The sequence below is a fragment of the Leptonychotes weddellii genome, chromosome 3, assembly GCF_054177405.1.
Source record: "Leptonychotes weddellii isolate Sample4059 chromosome 3, ASM5417740v2, whole genome shotgun sequence".
Classification (NCBI taxonomy): Eukaryota; Metazoa; Chordata; class Mammalia; order Carnivora; family Phocidae; genus Leptonychotes; species Leptonychotes weddellii.
The window spans coordinates 112,471,749-112,493,985 of record NC_138371.1 but is presented as its reverse complement, the minus strand read 5'-3'; the positions used below and the strand labels follow the sequence as shown (position 1 = coordinate 112,493,985).

Genomic DNA, 22,237 nt, shown 5'->3' with positions numbered 1-22,237 from the left:
CATGGTGAGTCGTTTAAATAGTTCTCCTAGCTTGCCCACCAGATGTTTTAAACAGCTGGGATTATTTTCATATCTGTTGGAAAACAGATGACCCCGTTGACCTGAATTTGTAAGGCAAATTCCGCCAGGCTTCCAAGCTGATAAAACAAGCCTAGATTAGAAGCTCTAATGGGTGCGTGATTTCCTACTACTGCAGTCCTTGTTCTCTGGGCTTTTAAAGATTTATTTTAGAGAGAGAGCATAAGGGAGTGGGGGTAGGGGCAGAGGGAGAGAGAAAATCTCAAGCAGACTCCCCGCTGAGTGCAGAGTCTGAGGCAGGGCTCCATCTCACAGCCCTGAAATCATGACCTGAGTGGAAATCAAGAGTCGGACACTTAACTGGCTCCCCTCTCGGGGCTTTTATAGGAAGTGAACCCCCCCAAAACATGATTTTTATGAACAGATACTGTTATTATCATGTACCACAAAGGGGATGAAGAATGGAAATGGTGCAGCCATAGAATGCTAATATTCAAGTTTATACCCTACCCAGGATATGGGAAAGTGAAGGATTGACTATCAACTCCAATGATGGTTTCCATTTGCATGGTGTGGACCTCAACTGTCTTCTGCCAAATGCTTATGTTTCTTCAATGTTTCTTTTTGTCTTTGGGAAATGTAGCAATGAGTTATTTTCCACTCAGGGACCTGCCTTAAAATGTAGCAAGGAAAGTATTCCTAGCCCTATTTGGGGGGTCTCAAGATGAATAGGGAAAAGTAAAGAATCATCTTAGAAAAAGTTTAAGGTATTGGTTAAAATACAAACAAAATGTTTACAGTTACATTTAAACCTGTACCTTTTTATGGTTTTGAATATATTGTTTTGGTCCCGACCCTATATGATCTCTTGATTGTAAATATAGTTTTCCTTTAAAAGCTTTTTTTTTTCTTTTACTAATTTTAGGGGAAACAACTACAATGCAGAAGTTTTAAAAGCATTTCTTATATCTTCTACATTATCAATTGAAAATTGCTTTGATATATTGAAAAAGTATATACTAATGAGGTTAAAGGTTGACTAACAATCTGGCAATTTGTGAGGTAAGAACTGGAGCTGGAGACAATACATCTAATGTTATTCATCTTTGTCAACTTCAATTTTTGTGATTATTTAAATGTGATCATTTAGGGGTGCTGGGTGGCTCAGGTGGTTAAGCGTCTATCTTTGGCTCAGGTCATGATCCCACCAGGGTCCTGGGATTGAGCCCCACATCAGGCTCCCTGCTCCACGAGAAGCCCTCTCCCACTCCCTCTGCTTGTGTTCCCTCTCTCACTGTGTCTCTGTCAAATAAATAAATAAAATCTTAAAAAAAAAAATAAATGTGATCATTTAAATCAAATGAATGGCAAGCTGCAGGATAATATGCATTGTATAATCCCATTTTTGTACAGCAAATGCATATATACATATATTTGTGTTGACAAAGGGAAAGTTCTGGAAGGAATCACACTGAGTCAAGGAATGGTCGCAGATATCAAGTGGAGCTCTGAGAAGGGGGTTTTCCTTTTAACTTCATATACTGCTAAATGTGATTTAAAATAATTCTGTATACTTTACTTTGTCTTATCCTGTATTGTTTTGTTTTGTCATACTTCATTTTTCATATGCTGCCACTGTAATTAAAATACACACCCACAATATGAATTTCCCTGTATAGGTAACAACCTTCCGACTAACTGTGGTGTTTGGAACTGGAGATGCTAGAGGACCAAAGGAAACTTTCCCGATTATGTTTTTAGGGAATTATGCCCCAGGTGTCAAATATAATTTAATTCATAGTCCAACAACAAAGTCTGAAGTCTCTTAGAATGTAAAGTTACAACCTAATCCTAATTCCTGCCATCACGGATCAAAAGCAGCAAATTCAAGTTGTATGAGTTTCTTCGGCAGAGTTCTAATTACAAAGCCACAGCTTAGAATTTGACTAAGAACACTTGATTTCTACATTCAAAACTACAGAAGTGTTTGTTTTTTTTTAAGATCCAGTATTGCTATGACATGGTTGCATAGAGGCTATTAGGCACATTTAACTCTCGCAGTTCAGGAACGGTCACTAGAAACAAGTGGATTAGAAATCTATAAAGATAGAGTGTTTGTGAACTGGTGATGACATTACTGCACACAGGCTGTGATAGAGCTTGGGAGCAAAATACCACTTCTGGAAAATGTGGCCCAGTGAAAGAGTCTTGGGCTCCATTTTCTAACTTACTGGCCTAATGATCCTTGAGACGTAACTGAAATAGATCACTTTCGAGTTAGTCAAATACTGCCAAAGGACATTCTTACTATCCTTACCACTTCTCAGAACTCTGATGCTAGGAAGAGGAGAACAGATACAGAATGACTTGGAAGAATAAATGAGAAAAGTCTCTGCTGGTACATCGTGGCTAATTAACAACAGTCCTCACTGTACTCACGTGATCATGTCCTCGGGTTCTTTGTTTAGCATCTGAACGTTTGTTAGCATCATACACCTTCCTACTTCTTTATCAAGGTGCCTTAAAATATTGTCCACGGCTTTTCGTACTTGAGAGTAATATAATGACATGCCTGGAAAACGTGCATTACAGTTACATCTTTGACTAAATCCATCAAGGAATGAAATCCTAGTTTGTTCATCCTCTGTGACATGTTTTTACCGTAGACCATCTATGGGTCATTCATTAAGCAGATCCTAATTCAATCCTTTTTCCGCTGAACTCTTAGCATAGTATCCTGGACTTGGTGGATGTTCACCAAATAATCACTTGAATTTAATAAATAGGAATTCTAGTTGTTCAGAGGGAACTATTTTCTCGAAGAGTTAAAATAAAAAGGAAATGGAAAGTTTTACTTTTGAATTTTTATGTTTTTGGTTAGTACAAGAAAATTCACCATCGTTACTGATTATGTAAATAAAAATTAATTCTCATTTGGGGTTAGGATTGTAATAACTTTATTATTCTCTGAAACGTATGTGTGGATTTTTTTAGTAAAATAAAAATGACTTTTAAATTTTAAAATGAAGGTAAATGAGTTTTAGCTATAGTATTTTTACTGCTCTCATTAAATACAGTGTCAATGTTCTACTATGGAAGACAAATATGCATAGCCTATGTATTTCATATATGTATATGCATTTTATATATTTATGTATATAATACAAATGAAAAACAAATTGCTTTGTATTTAAAATTTGTATTTCAATGAAATAATTATTAATGATTATTTCTCATGCATTAAATCTTTCTGAACTCATTTGAGTTCAGAAATTAAAGATAAATATTTTATCTTTTTAATTAAAAGATAATTATCTTAAAGATAAATTAAAGATAAATTAAAGATAAATATTTTTATTTATTAAAGATAAATAATTTTATCTAATTATAGATTAGATAAATCTATAATTTATATTATAAATATAATTAAAGATAAATATTTTAAAGCAAAAAGTCTCCTCAAATTTCCCTCAGGTGTTTGACATAAAAATTATTTTAACAAAGGTTGTGGGAGGTTTCTAAATTCAGGTATTCAACAAGGAAGAAATCATCTCTTTGGATTAAAATAGCTAAACTAAAAAGAAAATAATCTCATGTAGGCTAAACCCACAATATAACCTGGCGCATGTGGGATTTGGAATGTTTAAAACACAGATTAAACTAATTTTACTGAAAAAAAAAAAAAAAGGAAAGGAACTATAAAAATGAACAAACCAACACATGAATATTTATATGGTTGCTTTATAAACAGGATTATCTACCAAAGGATACAGATGGCTTAGAAATTTACTGTAAAATGTAGATAATCAATATTAGGAGTTTGAAAAGACCACAGATAAAAGTCTAACATTTAAATGGCAAAATGTTTACCAGGAAGTTCCAGAAAGTTTAAAGGGCAGTAAAACAAAGCACAGCATGAATCAATCAAAACAATTAATGTTGGAATGTCTCGCCAGTTACTTTATAAAATTTTTTTAACAGTGTATCTCACCGAGGGTAAGGTTCCACTGGTCATTATAAGGGCTTAACAAGGCCCAGCTCTAGCACATCTTTAAGACCCACCTATCATTTTGGCTTCTTCTTCAGTTAGCGTTTTACTCAAATATGTTTTCTTCACTCTCAGTGTGTTTCCTGAAGGGAGAACAGCTCCTGTCACTGGCATGGGAGGCTCACCATCTTTCTGCTGCAAGCTATCGGCTATTACTAAGAATGCCCGTAAACCAATGTTCATTCTCTGTAAGAGATAATGTGTTCATGATAAAAAGAAAAGCCCAATTATTGTAGTTGAGTTAAACCATCAGTCTTTGAGAGAAGTCAGCATGGCGTGCTATCCCGATTAGTATGAGAAAGTAATTTAGAAGGCACAAGACTTTAGGCCAAACCTATGAGCGTAAAATGACGTTCCTGTCACTGTTTGTTGGCGCACCACAAGAAAACCACCAGAAAGATTTTCACCCTACTTGGAAGGTATGTTTGAGATGGTCACATCCAAGGAATTCTGGTGCACCTCAGAGGGAAAGGCAGCCGTCCTCTGGGGCAGCTGCAACTAAAGTAAACTGAGGAAAACAAGGGACTCCTATGTCTCCTGGAGGGAGAGAGATGCCACATGTGTTAATTCACAAAGACTGAATGAAAACAACAGGAATTCCAACTGTGAATCACAAAACACAAACGGTCTGCTGTGAATTGCGGGATGAGGACTCTTGATTCAAAAAGACTGGCAAGTTTGAAAATGAATTTTAAAAATTCCATGCCACTGAACCGTGTTACTGATAAAAACACATGAACTTATGAGAAGAAATGCCATTCTGGGCCAGATCATTATCTTCCTCAGGCTCAGGGAAGGCATAATATTGGCTCTGAAAGATGACTCAGTGAGACAGTTGCTACCTGTAGCAATGTCTTAAAAGGTCAGAAGGTACTAAAACATCTGTACTTCCTTAACAGCCATGTGTAACGCATTTATACTCATATTTTCATGAAGTAATACATGAATATATATTATATGAAGTAATAGGTTTCCAGAGTAGGCTACCACCTGCATCAGAAAATAAACTTACTACTACCAACAATGATAATCTAGTTATAATTTACCGAGTCCCTAAAATGTATCCGGAATTGCTCATTAACTCTCATTTTTAAAACAGCGATGCAAGGAATGTGTAATTATTCCTATTTATCAGGTGAAGAAATTGAGCCCATATAAGTAGTAGGTAGAAAGCTAAATGTCCAAGTCAGGTTTGTCCAAAATGCCTATTCTGTGGTACATGGTTGCATTCTATAACAAAAAGTAATATAGACTTCTATTCATTTTGGAACTATTTATTCAAGCCTCAAGGAATAATGATATTTCAACCAGGATTTGGTGAACATTTCTCTGGCTCATTTGTATCCATGCAACGTGTACTTTATGATTTTATAGGCTTTAATAATATTCTCTCTGCAGTTTCTAGAATGAAAGAGCATTAACTTTAAAAAATTTAACTGTGTAGGGAAGTCCATTCATTTCCTCATTTATTTTAGTAGTTCATGAAATATGTTCTAGGCTTGTGTATTTCTCTCAAGACACAGCGACATTTTGGATAAGGAAGTAGAATGTTCAATTCAGGAAATGCAGTATCAGTAGAATAACCATGGACTGATGTAAATGGTCAAGCCTCAATTATTTGCAAGTGGTATATCCAGTTTATGAACCACCCTGGCCAGTTCTCTTAGTTTTCCTTCCCTCTGGATAACACTAAAGGCAGAAGTAAGATGGGATAGTTTGGGACACATATTTTTTATTTAATTTCATAAACAATTTCTTTTTGTATTTTGGGTAGTTCTGCATCATACCTCTCCCTTCTATTATCTGTCTGGCCTTAAGAAATCTTTTAACTTTTCCAAGTCCAAGTCTCAGCTTCCTTTCTGTAAAAGGAGAGCAATAATACATATTGATCATACAGGGCTATAGTGAGGTGCCTGAAGAGTTCCTGCTGTTAATTATATATCTGTAGGTTAGAGTCTCCACATTTATTTTTTAATGTCAAGTTTATTGAGACATAATTCACATAGAGTAACACACACTCTTTTTAGTTTAGTTTATGATTCTTTGAATTTTGAGAAACCTATGTAGTCAGGTAACTGCCATCAAAGTCAAGATACAAAATTATTTCCATCATCCCAAAAAGTTCCCTCGTGCCTCTTTACAGTCACTCCATTCCCCAACCCAGCATCTGACAATCATTGTCTAATTTCTGCCTGATAGTTTTGCCTTTTCCAGAATGGAATCAAATGGAACATAGCCTTTTGTGTCTTGCTTCTTTCATTTAGCATCAAGCTTTTGAGATGCTGTTGCAAAATCAGTAGTTTGTCCATTTTCATCGCTGAATAGTATTCCACTATATTGATGATGCACGACTTGTTACGCACTCACCAGTTGCTGAATGTTAATTGCTTTCCTATTTTTAGTGGCTATTACTAAAGCTGCTATAAATATTCATACAAACCTTTCCAGACTTTCAGAGTTTTAATTTCTCCTAGATAAATACCTTGGGGTAGAAATGTTGGATCATTGGGTAAGTGTACATTTAACCTTAAACAAAATTGCCAAATTGTTTTCTAAAATGATTGTGTCTTTTTGCATTCTCACCAAAGTAGTATGAAGTTCTAAATGCCCAAATCCTTCTCAGCACATCTCATTGTGGTTTTAACTTGCATTTCCCTAATGATTAACAATGTTGAACATCTTTTCATAAGTTTATCGGTCATTTGCATTTCTTCTTTGGGGAAGAGGCTCTTCATTTTGCCCATTTAAAAAACTGGGTTGTTTATTTTCCCACTGTTGTGTTGTGAGAGTTCTTCATATTCTAGGTACAAGTGCTTTATCAATTTGTGTTTTGCAAGTATTTTTGCCCAGTCAGTAGCTCTATACTTTAATAAGTCTTTACTAAAGTGCAGGCATTTTTAATTTTGATGATGTTTATCAATTTTTTTCTTTCATGATTTATGATTTTTGTGTCCCAAGAAATTTTCACCCAACCAAAGGTCACAAAGCTTTTATCTTATGTTTTCTTCTAGAAGATTTACAGTGTTGGATTTTACATTTAGGTTTATGATTCATTTTGACTTAATTTTTGCTTACTGTGCAAATTATGGGCTGAAGTTCATTATTTTGAAAGTGGATGTCCAATGGTCCAGCACCATTCATTGAAAAGACTTTATCCATGGAAACAACTTGAAAATGTTGCTGAAAATAAATTCACCTTCTATGCGTGGATCTTTTTCTGGATTCTTTATTCTGTTCCATTGGTCTTTATATTTACTCTTCTGCCAGTATGATAGTACTGTAGCTTTATAGTAAGTTTTGAAACCAGGACATGCCAGTCCTCCAATTTTCTTCTTCTTTTTCAGAATTACATTGGTTATTCTAGTTCCTTATAGTTTCCATATAAATTTTTGAATCAGTTTATTGATTTCTACAGAAAATGCTATAGGGATTTTAATTAGGATTATTATTGGGATTACAGTTTAATATATAGATTAATTTGGGGACAACTGACCATTTTGATACCTTTCAATCCACAAACATTTTTCTCCATTTATTTTGGTTGTCTATGATTTTCCTCAATGTTTTTTAGTTTTCAGTATATAAATCTTACACATAATTTGTTAGCTTTGTTGATATTTTGTTTTCATTGCTATTATAAGTTGTTCAACTTCTATTTTTCATTACCATAATATAAAAATACATTGATTTTATATATTTATCTTTTTTTTTTTTTAAGTAGGCTCCACACCCAACATAGGGCTTGAATTCACGACCCTGAGATCGAGAGTTGCATGTTCTACTGACTGAGCCAGCTAGGTGTCCCTATATATTTATCTTGTATCCTGCAAACTTTCTCAAATGATTATTAGTTAAGTAGGTTTTCTGTAGATCCTTTGGTATTTTCTACACAGGCAATCATGTTGTCAGTGAATCAAGAGTTTTATTTCTTCATTTCCAATCCTTATACCTTTTATTTCTTCTTTTTGCCTCTGGGACTGGCTAGGACCTCCAGGTCCATGTTATTTTAGGTCAAGGCAAGAATGAGAGAAATGGATGGCCTAGAAACTTCTCACAGATGAGTAAATTCTTATGATGATGAGGATGCATATAGGAAGCCATCTTGGTCTGAACTAAAGTGAGACACGTAACTGGAAATTATTTAATTGTTGAATGGTGGTGCACTGTAGACTTTGTAGTAAGAGAATCCTTTACATCTCCAGGCCCTGTTCCACAAGCTATTTCCAAAATATTATTTAAGACACAAACTGAATATATTCCTTGAGAAACTGTGCCCTACAACATATTTTATCAAGTGTGTGACGTCTGCTTTATAGACTATTCTCATCCTTGTGTGTGCTATTGAGTGGGGTCCTAAATATGCCTTTAAGCTTCTAATTACCAACTACAGATAAACTCTCTCTTAACCCTATAAGCTCAAGAGAAATGAAAGAAGATACTCAAATATCTTTTTGTAGTTTTTAACATAAAAAACCCCAAATTTCCAACTGCTCTGCACAAAGAGGTTAACTAATTAATCACTGATTGGGGAGTTTGAGGGAAGAAAAAAGGGTAAGTTTTATACATGGTGATAGTGATGGTAGCTTTTAATATGTTCTTTTTAGACTAATAACCTGGAGGTTCTGAGCACTGTTGAAGATAGTGAAGCCAGGACTCCTGAGAAGTGAAAAACATCTTGAGAGACCTTCCAGCAGGACAAGGCTCTTTAGCATAGAGTCCTGGGCCTCATTACGGCCCAAATGCCCTGGATTTGCACAGACTTTGTCCCTCTCCCCTTGGCCCACTGACCCTGGCTGCAGCCATTTCACAAGACCGTGATATCATTAGACACCAGACAAAAACTCCCAAACTCCCATTTTGGGGCTCCTCCATGTACGCCTAGATATATGGCAACCTTAGCACCAAGAAGAGAATACAGGCTGTGGTGGGAAGAAGCATAAGGAAACCAGGAGACCTGGTTCCTCTTACTACTAACCAGCTGCTGATTTTGAGCCTCTGTCCTTATTGACAGAATGAAGGAGCCAGACAATATCACAGTGATGATAGGAACAGTCTTAAAAAAAAAAACCAAAACCAAACTATGGTGGTTTTTTTTTTTTTTTTGGCTTAAGAGTTTGTAATGTCACAATATCACAAGTACTCCATGAGGTGATCTAGAAAAGTATTTTGTTCATTTTACTGGCAAAAAAAGCTGAAGTTCAGAGAGATAAATGTCATATAGCCAGTAAAAGTGGTAGAGCCTGTGTCAAGAGCAAATCTAATACTGCTGTCTTCTGGTTCAGTGTTCTTTCTACAATATCATAGGGAAAGGACTGCGAAGAGGCAGCCTGCCAGGCACGGTTCTGTTGGCCCACAGTGTTTTTAAAGTTTAAACTTGAATGTGCTTCTCATTTGCATAGGTCACTCCAACTGTGTGTCATACCCATCATTTCCACGATCTGCCTGGCCCTTGAGTTGTGATGCTGTCACAGAAACATATATTTATACATGATTCAATTTCACTGGATTTTAGTATTTTATTATTACATGTATTCATTCTTCTCTGTTTCATCACTTCCCAATACTCAACTTGTTAATCTGTATCAAAATAGTTATGTAACTGACTATTTAAATAAGTACTGACTAAATAAAACAACCTGACTTGTAGTGGCAGATTATCTTTTTTGGGCAAGGTTTACTCTATTTTACAAGAACTGAATATGGTAGCGCATCAACCTGCCATCATTCTAAGTCTATTCATCCAAAATCGGACTTCTGAAATTCCATCATCTATACTATTTAGTCACATAATATGGACAGAAACAAACAGAAGACTTTTTAGAGAAATGTCCTTTGCCCTATCCCCCAAAGTTACAAAGCAAAGGTATGGCTCTGTCATTACATGCTCTGTTAGAAGTATATAAAAGGATCATTCATACCTCTGGATTGAGACTGAAAGCTTTTGCTGGTTTTCCCACACAAAGAAAATCAAAAATAATTTCTTTCATTGCAAAATCTAAGCGTTCCTGTAGTGAAAAAGGGAAAACAAAACAAAGATATTAAAATACAAATTCAACGTGAAATGTCTATTTTCATTCTAGGTACCAAACAGTTGGCTGCTAAAAGAAGCAAGATACTGCTCAATTTTATGTGTCAAGAGAGTCCCTGAAGGAAGACCATGCCCACTGGAACCTTGGGTGAAGCTGCCTCTGTTTTCATGTGGTGCACAAAGATGTTTTCATTATATAGTATGTGGAATTAGCCCCTAAAGCATGGAATGGCTAATGACAAAACAAAAAACAAATCCCCCAAAATGAAAACCCTAAACACCTGGAGTGTCTGGGCTTTTACACAGTCTCAACACTTCCTGCTTGTGTTACAAATGCTGATAACTTCTTGAAACTCAGTTTAAAATGTGTTTTTAAAAATACCACTGCAAGGGGCGCCTGGGTGGCTCAGTCGTTAAGTGTCTACCTTTGGCTCAGGTCATGATCCCAGGGTCCTGGGATCGAGCCCCACATCGGGCTCCCTGCTCGGCGGGAAGCCTGCTTCTCCCTCTCCCACTCCCCCTGCTTGTGTTCCCTCTCTCACTGTGTTTCTCTCTGTCAAATAAATAAATAAAATCTTAAAAAAAAAACCCCACTGCAAAATGACTATTTTCTCCTATTCTCTAACATTTCAAATCTTTTGGCTCATATTATAACGGACAATTCTGCAAGTGAAATGAATATCCAACAAATAAGATACATAATGGTACTTAAGTAAGAAAGCATAAGCCAGATTTTAATAATGAGACAGTGGCTACTATGATAGGATACATTCATTTTATACAACATATTCCAGAATAATCAATGTACATGCTCAGCCACGTGATAACTACAGGCAGAAAAATCACATTAATTCATCTGCCTGCAAAGCAAGTAATGTCTTTTCTCTAAGCGCACATATTACAGAGGCATCTCATTATACCAAACACACAGAGAGATACCAAATATTAAATAGTCTGTGAAGTAACAACTGAACCCTCCATCTTTATATCAGTATCAATTGTACCTAACAGCATTTTCATGCTTATAATTTCCCCTTATCCACACAGCATTCTGAAGTACACTGGGCAAGCATTTCGCCCACATTTTACAGATAAAGATATAGAAGAAAGACGCTCTCTGATTTGTTAAGGGTATAGAGCTGGCTTGTGGCAGAGATTGAACTGGAATAATTATCTTCTCCCCTTGTTCTGTAAATTGCAAGGAAGTCAAAGTTGGGGTGTTTTAAAAGGAATAATCTTGGGTCTATATAATAAACTAAATACTAAATACTATGTTTATTATTATTGGACCCAGTTTTTAAGGAAATTAATACCTGCAAAGTTATTAGAAAAGTTCTTGGCAAAGAGTAAGTGCTTAATAAATGCTAATATTTCTATTTCATTCTTCTTTCTCACAGGGTGAAAGAGCATTTTTATTCACTCTTCAAATTTCACAAAAATCATCTTTTGATTTCCTCCAAATGTCAGACTCTTTGCTTCCTCCTGACTTGCAGAATCCAGAGCAGAGAGTCAGGACAAAACAGGGACTAGGAGTCAAGAGACCCTTTTACTAATAGGCTCTGTGACCTTAGGTGAGTCACTCAAACTCTGTCTCTCAGTTCCTTCATTTGTCAAATGCTGAAAACATTTAATGTACTCATGTCACTATTTGTTTTGAAGCAAAAAAAAAAAAAAAAAAAAAAAAGCTATGTGTGAAAACACTTACAAAACCATTCTGAAAAGTCTTTACACATAAGATACTACTTTAGACTCTTCATCTGGTAGTACTTCCTAGGAAAGAGACTGGCTACTTGAAGCCCATTAGATTACTCCCACTGCCAGAAGCTTCTCCATTACCTGGGCAATGAACTGGATGATTTTCACAAAGATGTTCAGAGGCATATCCCTTGGCACCACACCACGGGACCCTTTGGGGAAAAGTGTTGTGATGATGGTTATAAGACGGCTGAAAGATAGGGAGAAAAAAGAGAAGACAAGCAAGATTGGCTGAGCTCCAGTTCTGTAAGGGAAAATGGCAGATGCTTCATCTTATCTAAGTATCAGAGAGAATTTGGAAAAAGAAAACAAACCATTTCATCCCTTTTCCATTAGCATAATTACTCTATGAAAAGTTTTTCTGGAAAACTAAAGGCAGCTGGAAAATTATAGTCATTTGCTTTGCTAACATGGTGAAATGCAGCCTTGGACATGGAAACTCCTGGTCCTGGTAGATGCTGAAATGTCTGTAATGGCTGCTGAGCCAATGACTAAGGAAAGCTTGAAAATGTCCTTACCACTTAGATCTTTTAGAAACTGTCAACTGAATAGTTTGTAGTTTAGTTAGTACAGGTAGCAATAAAACAAAACACCCTCTCCATTGGCTGAGAAATGGTTACTATTAACTCAGTAATATAGTTACCATTAACCCAAACCAGCTCCTTACCTCTGAGTAGCTGTGTTGCTTTCACATTTAATTCGAATCATGTAAACCCAAAGTAATCTGTACAGAGATTCCAGTGCAACTCGAGCCATCTTGGGGTCTTTATTCTACAACAGAAACCGGGATGTAAGATAGTATTTGATTTAAGATTTAATTAAGCTTAAGTGGAAAAAAAAGATCAAATGGTAATGTATGGAGAATATTCTTTTCTGAATTCCTAGAAATGCAGGGTCCCTACAAGGCACCTGTATCATCTGGGACTTATGGGGTATTTGACTTCAGGTGTCCATTGGGTAAATAATCTATGAGGAGGGATCTAAACAGCCATGAGGGCAGGACAGGGTAGTTCAGGGGGAAATCATATTATTCTCTCTTTTGCCAAGATGAATGCTTGAAATTGCCTTCTTCCTCCAGCCCTAGGGAACCTGTATGCTCTAGCATTGAGAGAGAGAGAATCAATGTCCTCTTTCTTTTGTTGATTATGCCCTTTTTGCTTTGATTCCCCAAGCTCCGCAGCTCCTTATCTAATTACTCACCAACATTTATTGAGCTGAATGTGTACTAAGCAGTGTGTTAGAGCGTGGGTTACAGAGATAAAAGATAATCCCTTTCCTTAAGTTGTTCACAACCTCTGGGGGATGGGAGATGGACAGTAAGTAATCAACTCTTCAGGCAGTAGAAAAAACTGGTAGGGAGAGGAGCTAGAGAATGGAAAGAAGGGCAAGATATGGAAAGCTCAAGGAGGGTCAGGAAAAATTTCCAGGGACAGATGAAAACTCAGTTGACATTTACTCATGTGTTCATTCAACCAAACATCTGAGTGGCTACAGTGGGCCAGGTACTGTGCTTGGCACAGTGTGGAACTTTGAGCAGTGTAGAAAGATGATGGGAAGGGAGAACACATGGAAGCTAAGAGAGCTGGAGAAGATACGTCACGTCTCAGAACCTGGGAACAGTTCACATGCCAGTGCATGGGGCCGGGTGAAAGACTAGTGGCTAATGAGGCCAGTGAGGAAGGCAGTGGTCACATGTGGGACCCCACATGCCTGGATCCATAAGGGGACCAGGGTTCTTTTTTTTTTAAAGATTTCATTCATTCACCTGATAGAGAGACAGCGAGAGAGGGAACAGAAGCAGGGGCAGAGAGAGAGGGAGAAGCAGGCTTCCCGCTGAGCAGGGAGTCCGATGCGGGGCTCGATCCCAGGACCCTGGGATCACGACCTGAGCTGAAAGCAGACGCCCAACGACTGAGCCACCCAGGCGCCCCAAGACCAGGGTTCTTATGATGGTGACAGGATGCCACTAAGATCAAGGGGACCACCAAAGAAGTCCCTGCCTACAGTGAAGGGAAAGAAAGGAGCAGAGGCAGGGAGACCAGCTATGGCAGAGCTACTGGCTTCCAGGCAATAACAAGCCAGAGAGGAAGGAATTGATTCTTTCCCCACTGTCCATCTGACTCTAATTATATTCCTCTTGATTTAAAAATCATGGGTTGGGTGGTTTCCCTGATGCCTGTGCGACCCATGTAACATTTCTTGGCATGGCATGACTGACCAATCAATATGTAGTTCTAACCTACCTTTTCTGCCTCCCTTCCCTCCATTCTCCCACAAGCCCCCTAAACTCTAGCTAGGCTGTGTGCATTCCATTTCCATGTCAGGAGTGGGTTCCCTCACCCCCTGCATCTTTTTTTTTTTTAAGATTTTATTTATTTATTTGACAGGGGTGGGGGGCACAAGCCGGGGGAGCGGCAGGCAGAGGGAGAGAGGGAAGCAGACTCCCCACTGAGCAGGGAGCCCAATGCAGGGCTCGATCCCAGGACCCTGGGATCATGACCTGAGCTGAAGGCAGAGGCTTAACTGACTAAGCCACCCAGTCACCCCTGATCCTTCTTTTCTATCAGGTGAACCCTACCCCTTCACAGTCTACTTGAATTCCCTCCTTTGTGCAGGCTCCTTGGTTCCTCCTCAGGTCTTCGACCCCATCCCATTAAAGCTAATTATTCTGTCCTGAGTGTCTTCTGACCTTCATACAACCTCTAGCATACAGCCTTGTTTAGATGTCTGAAAGCAAGGGGCATGGTTTACCTTGACATCTATTAGAATTCCCGCCATTCTTCAGGGGGTTGATAAATGTTTGCTAAATAGTCTTTGAACGTCACTCTTAACTTTCTTATAGGTTTTTTGTTTTTATGTGACTTTTCTTCCCTTATTCATTTATTTATCTTGCCATAATTGCTTTAGCTGTTTAATTCTTAGTGTAGATAATTTGGATACTGATTTTTATAGAATTTATAAGTGTTTAGATATTACCCCAGATAAAGCTTACTTTTAGACTATTTATGTAAATTCTATGGAAAAGATGATTGAGAATGGTTTTTTAGATTTAGGAGAAATAGAATAAATTTTTGGTGTGATCATTATAAAATTCTAGATTTCTATATGCTTTCAGGTCTGATTTTAGAATTTGTTTTATTAGTCTATGTATTCACGGGCTAATACCACATTATTTTAAGTTTTGAGGCTTGCGTTTTATTACTATATTGTACACCTGAAACTAGTATTATACTGTATGTTAAGTAACTGGAATTTAAATAAGAACTTAAAAAAAATAAAACAAATGTGTTTCAGTATCTGGGTATGGACTATCTTCCATCATCCACTAGTCTTTTCTTCTTTTCAAAGGGTTTTCCCAGATATTTTTCCATGCTTATTCTTTCAAATAAACTTTATATCTACTTTTCTAGCTGTAGGAAAAAAAAAGACTCCAACTTTATAAAGCATACATTGATATATAAAGGGTTACGATTTGCCTGTTTGATTTGCATGCTTGGTTACATAGAGGAACTTTAAGTAAACTACTAAACTGATAAAGTTGCATTTAAAATGTTCCATCATTAAAAAATTTGGGGAATTCTAACTATCCTTCCCCCAAGCACTCCAAATTAGCAAATCTATGATGTGTTTACATGGTGGTTAAAAACAGACTCTAGACACACACTGCCTGGGTTTGAATCCATCCTTGCTCTGCAATTTATTAGTGGTGTGGCCCACCTCAGCGTAGCTCCTTAATCTCTCTGGGCCTGATTTTCACTGTCTGCAGATGATAATCCTATCTACCTCATAGGAATGTTGAGAATTAAATGAGTTAATGCATATAGGATATTTAGCACTGTTCTTGTCCATAGTAACTATTATTATGCACAAAGCACCAGGATCTAGCAGTAAACATGCTCTGATTTGGGGGAGCTTCCATTCCAGTAGAGATGTTTCTTCCTTTGTTAATTTCTCTTTATTAGTATATGTATTTTATATTTGCATAGTGTATCATTCAAAATTCTCTCATGTGCCTTATCTCATATTGTGAATCATGATGGGGTAGGGCAAACATCACCTAAGTTTTATTAAGGAACTTAACAGAGATCTCTAGTTTAAACAATTCATATTGCTATCTTCTGTTTAACTTCAATTGATTTTATATTCTTTTTTCTGTCTCCCTACCCACAATTACCCTTTTGGTGCATCCCATTGTGACTGATGTTCTTTTACTCTTAAGAATATACTTGAGATTATCTGTTTTTGTTTCCACAGAGACTGAAGAGCAATGTGGCTGACTTAAGTTTTCACTTTGTTTTACCTGTGGATCCTGTTCTAGTGCTTGATTTTTAGCATTTCAAGGTGATATCACTGATCACTACCATTGCCTCCTCAAATGATTTTCTTGCCTTTCTTCCATTCTTGGCACTGTCAAATGGTATTCTTAAACTGCAAACATGACTGTTTACGTCCCCACATTTAAAGTCCTTAAGTGGCTTCTAATCACCTCCTGGACAATGTCCAAATTCCATGATGTGGTACATGAGGCGCCTTTGGCAATCTGGCTCCCCCATTACTACCTCCTGCCTCCACCTTGGGCTTTGGTGCACCCCATACCATTATATCCCTTACCTACTTCTGGTCTATTTGGAAAATTTCTCCTCCCTGGCAAGATTCAGTTAGGTGTCATCTCCTCTATTAAATCCCTACTATCACAACCACTATTTCTCCACCCCAGAGAGATTGCCAACTGCCTTTGCTCTCCACTTCCAGAATGCTGTTCTACCCCTTTACTTGTATATTCCTTAGCAGACTGTGAACTCCAGAATTCTGGTTTGTTCATTTTTGTATCCTCAATGACTGCCAAACAGCAGGTTATCAGTAAATATCAGTTTAAAAAAAGCAGACTGTGAGTAGTAGCTGAACAACTTGATGCACTAGCAAGATGTCTTTATATAGGACCTATACAAGGAGGCAGTTCAAGAAAATGACATAGAATGATCCTGAACTCACCTCCTCTTAAGGACACAACTAATCTATAGCTACATATGGAATAATTCCCTCTGGGAAGAACCTGAACACTGGCTGAACAGCTACTTTATAACAAGGGATAAAAGGGCCACATGAAGACAGTCTTGAAAACCCCACATCCCAAGAGTGGTGACCCACCATGGGGAGGGCATCTCACAAATATGGAACTCCTCCCTGAGGAGCATGGAGTTTGTGCTCCACATTAGCTACTCCATCCCTTAGGACCTGCACCAGAGAAATGAGTCCCCAAAATGTGTGACTTTGAAAACCAACAGGGCTTACATCCAGGAGAGCCATAAGGCTGTAGGGAAAGAGAGAGATTCTGCTCTTAAAAGCCTCATAAGCAGATTCACTCTCCCTGGGGCCCAGTACAAAAGCAGCAGTTTGAGAAGAGCCTAGACCATATGTGAAAAAGATAAAGTTGTTAATATTAAGGCATCTGCTAGAGGAACAAAAGCCTGTTAGGACCCTGTGCAGGGATGGAGGCACTGGTGGGTGATATTTTTACATTCGCTCTCAACCTTGCTGGTGCTGGCATTGGGAAGTACTATTTTTGTACTCTCACTCTAACTGCCCAGTGCCAACCCCTACCTCCCATGCCACTGCCTTGGACTTGCACCCTTTGTGTTGCTCCCATAAACCTGTCCCTGCCCCCTTGACCTACCAAAGCCAGTAGGCATGCAGAGCCCACACAGGGGATGCCCTTGAGTGCCAGGCTCTGGTGGCCAGGGGCATTGTGTTTCTGGGCTCTATGAGTTTTAAACAACCAGAGAAACAGTTCCAGAGACAACCAAGAACTAGGACAATGTTGAACAATAAGGTTCATTGCCTACATAGGGCCACCCCTTTAAAACTGAGAGAGATAGCTGTTTTACCTAACACATTAAAAACAAACACAGAGACTCAAGCAAAATGAGGAAACAGAGGAATATGTTCCAAACAAAAGGACAAGATAAAACCTTAGGGGAAAAAAAACTTTAATGAAATGGAGATAAATAATTTACCTGATAAGGAGTGAAAGTAATGGTCATAAAGAAGCTCACTGCACTCAGGAAAAGAATGGAAGCACAGAAAGATTTCAACAAAGAGACAGAATATGTAAGAAAGTACCAAACAGAAGTCACAAGCTGAAAAATACAATAACTTAACTGAAAAATACACTAGAAAGGTTCAACAGCAGATTAGATGAAGCAGAAGAAAGAATTAGTGATCTGGGAGACAGGGCAATAGAACTCACCCAGACAGAAAAGCAAAAAGAAAATAATAATAATAATTTAAAAAAAAAATTGCTTAAGAGACCTATGAGACAACATCAAGCAGAATAAAATTCTGATTATAGGGCTTCCAGAAGGAAGAGAGAGAGAAAGGGGCAGAAAACTTATTTAAAGAAATAATGGTTAAAAACTTCCCTAACCTGAGGAATGAAACAGACATCGAAATCCAGGAAGCCCAGAAGGTTCAAAACAAGATGAACCCAAAAAGACTCACACCAACATACACTGTAATTAAAATGTCAAAGTTAAAGACAAAGAGAGAATCTTAAAAGCTGTGAGAGAAAAATAACGTGTTATGAACAAGGGACATCAGGTCAATGAACAATGAGCATAAGGTCATCATCAGATTTCTCAACAGAAACTTTGCAGGCCAAGAGAGAGTGGCATGATATATTTAAAGTGCTGAAAGAAAAAAAAAACAACTTCCAATCAAGAACACTCTACCCAGCAAGATTATAATTTAGAATTAAAAAAGGGATAAAGATTTCTCTGGACAAGCAAAAGCTAAAGGAGTTCATTACCACTAAACTGGCCCTAAAAGAAATGTTAAAACAAAGGGCACTAATTAGTAGTAAGAAAACATGTGAAAGTAAAAATCTCACCAGTAAAAGTAAATATATAGTAAAGGAAGTGAACTAATTACTTATAAAGTTAGTATGAATGTTAAAAGACATAGTAAAAATAACTATATATTAATTAGTTAAGGGATACAAAAACCAAAGAGATGTAAAATGTGACATCAAAAACATAAAAATGCAGAGTTTTAGAATGTGTTCAAACTTAACTTGCTATCAACTTAAAATAGACTGTTAAGTATATAGGCTGAGCCTCATGGTAACCACAAAGCAAAAGCCTATGATAGATACATAAAAGATAATAAGAAAGGAATCTAAGCATAACACCACAGAAAGTCATCAAATCACAAGAAAGCAAGAGAAGAATAGGGAAACAGAGAGAAACTACAAAACAGAAAAAAATTAACAAAATGAAAATAAGTACATACCTATAACAACTACTTTAAATGAAATGGACTAAGCATTCCAATTAAAAGACACAGAGTTGCTGAATGGATAAAAAGACAAGACTCATCTATATGTTGTGTATAAGAGATTTACTTTAGATATAAGGACACACGCAGACTGAAAGTGAAGGGATGGAAAAAGATATTCCACACCAATGGAAACCAAAAGAGAACAGGGGAAGCTATACTTACATCAGACAAAACAGAAATGAAAACAAAGACTGTAATAAAAGACAGAGAAGGACATTATATAATGACAAAGTGGTCAACCCAACAAGAAAATTTAACATTTGTAAATATTTATGCACCCAACATAAGAGCATCTAAATATATAAAACAAATATTAACAAACCTAAACAGAGAAATTGACAACACAATAACAGTAGGGGACTTTAATGCCCCAGTTACATCAATGGATAGATCATTCAGACAGAAAATCAATAAGGAAATATTGGCTTTAAATCACATATTAGACTTTAAATGGCACATTAGACTAGATGGACTTAATAGATATATACAGAACATTCTCTCTGAAAGCAGTAGAGTACACAATTCTACTCAAGTGCACATGGAACATTTGCCAGGAGAGATCATATATTAGGCCACAAAAGAAGTCTCAATAAGTTTAAGAAGATTTAAGTCACATCAAGTATCTTTCCCAACCGTAGTAGTATGAAACTAGAAACCAATCACAAAAAGAAAATTGGAAAAATCACAACTATGGGGGAGATTAAACAACATGCTACTGAATAACCAATGGGTCAATGAAGAAATCAAAGGGAAAATTTCAAAAATACTTCGAGATAAATGAAAATTGAAATATAGTAAATCCAAATCTATGGGATACAGCAAAAGCAGTTTTAAGATTATAACGATATAACGATATAGGCCTATCTCAAGTAACAAGAAAAATATAAAATAAACAATCTAACTTTAAACCTAAAGGAACTAGAAAAAGAACAGTTAAAACCCAAAGTTAGCAGAAGGAAGGAAATAATAAAGATCAGAGTGGAAATAATGAAATAGAGACTAAAAAGACAATAGAAAAGATCAATGAAACTAACAGCTGGTTCTTTGAAAAGATAAACAAAATTGACGAGCTTTAGGCTAGACTAAGGAAAAAGAGAGAGGGCTCAAATAAACAGAATCAGAAAATAAAGAAGACAAATTACAACTGATACAAAAGAAATACAAAGGATCTTAAAGGACTATTATGAACAATTATATGCCAACCAATTAGAAACCTAGAAGAAATAAATTAATTCCTAGAAACATACCATCTTTCAAAACTGAATCATAAATAGAAAAATCTGAGTAAAGCAATTACTAGTAAGGCAGTTGAATCAGTAATCAAAAAACTCCCAAAAACAGAAGCCCAGGATCAGATGGCTTCACCAGTGAATTCTACCAAACCTTCAAAGAAGATTTAATACCAATCCTTCTCAAAGTCTTCCAAAAAACTGAAGAGAAAGGAATACTCTCAGACTCATTTTATGAGGCCAGCATTACCCTGATACCAAAACCAGATAAGGACACACACAAAAAAGAGAAAATTACAGGCCAATGTACCTGGTCAACATAGATGAAAAAATCCTCAACAAAATATTAGCAAACTGAATTCAACAACACATTAAAAGGATTATGCACCATGATCAAGTGGAATTTATTCTAGGGATGGAAAGATGGTTCAACATTTGCAAATCAATCAACATGATAGGCCACATTAACAAAATGAGGGATAAAATCATATAACTTCTTAATAGATGCAGAAAAGCATTTGACAAATTCAATACCCATTGATGATAAAAACAAACTGAGTACAGAGAGAATGTACCTCAAAATAATAAGAGGCCATATATCGCAAGTCCACAGAACATCATACTCAATGGTAAAAAACTGAAAGCTTTTTCCTTAAGATCAGAAACAAGACAAGGATGCCCACCCTCACCACTTTTATTCAGCATAGTATTGGAAGTCTTACCCAGAACAATTAGGCAGGAAAAATAAATAGAAGTCATCAAAATTGGAAGAAAAATGTAAAACTATCATTATTTGTAGACAACACAATTTAATACATAGAAAACCCTAAAGACTCTACCAAAAAAGTTAGAATAAACAAATGCAATAAAGTTGGATGGTACAAAATCACTATACAAAAATCTGTTGCATGTTTATACAGTAACCACAAACTATCAGAACGAGAAATTAAGAAAAAAATCTCATTCACAACTTCATCAAAAAGAATAAAACACCTAGGAATAAATTTAACCAAGGAGGTGAAAGACATGGACACTATACTGTACTATTTTCTTGGAAACTGGAATGTGTATATGACATGGTACTTACTGAATCAGGCATTGTTATCCATAATGTACATATATTAACCCATTTTAATTCTCACCACAGCCCGTGAAGTAGAAACTGCCATTGTTCTCACTGTGCAGAAGAAGAAATCAAGGCACAGGAGGGCTAGTAAGTTGTAGTGCCAGAATTTGAACTTAGACAACCTGGTTCCAGTGTCTTGGAAGCATTAATTTTTCTACTAGAGTTTAATATTATATGGAGGCCACTCCAATATGCTACTGGCATCTACTAGATTGTACTCTACTTGAAAACAGGATTTCCCCCTCATTGTCTTTGTATTCCAAAAGCAGCTAACACAATAGGGGTTTGATATATATTTTCAGGATGTAAACACTTCAGCATATGTCTCAAACCACTGATTTGTGTCAAAAATCTCTACTTCAGGATCGAAGGACTCTTCTCCCATTGTAATCTGCTTCTCCGTTAATTAACAACAATATATTAATATATTGTGGCTCTGAGGTTACAGTGATGAAGGTGTTCAAGAAACTAGTAGGCTTCAGGGACGCCTGGGTGGCTCAGTCGGTTAAGTGTCTGCCTTCGGCTCGGGTCATGATCCCAGGGTCCTGGGATCGAGTCCCGCATCAGGCTCCCTGCTCAGAGAGAAGCCTGTTTCTCCCTCTGCCTGCCACTCCCCCTGCTTGTGCTTTCTCTCTCTCTCTAATAAAAAAAAAAAGAAAGAAAGAAACTAGTAGGCTTCAGAGTGGATCTTCCCTACT

At 36.9% G+C, this 22,237-nt stretch overlaps 1 protein-coding gene across 1 annotated transcript in view; it reads right to left on the bottom strand.

Annotated features, from left to right (window-relative positions):
• The window catches only part of FRY (FRY microtubule binding protein), a 241,551-nt gene that overhangs the window by 112,963 nt on the left and 106,351 nt on the right, over positions 1-22,237 (bottom strand). The window contains exons 12-16 of the mRNA XM_081815497.1: positions 12,517-12,620; positions 11,931-12,039; positions 9,985-10,071; positions 4,081-4,252; positions 2,458-2,590 (exon numbers count right to left, since the gene is read on the bottom strand). Of these exons, the coding sequence (XP_081671623.1) occupies positions 2,458-2,590; positions 4,081-4,252; positions 9,985-10,071; positions 11,931-12,039; positions 12,517-12,620 (605 nt within the window). The remainder of the gene's footprint in view (positions 1-2,457; positions 2,591-4,080; positions 4,253-9,984; positions 10,072-11,930; positions 12,040-12,516; positions 12,621-22,237) is intronic.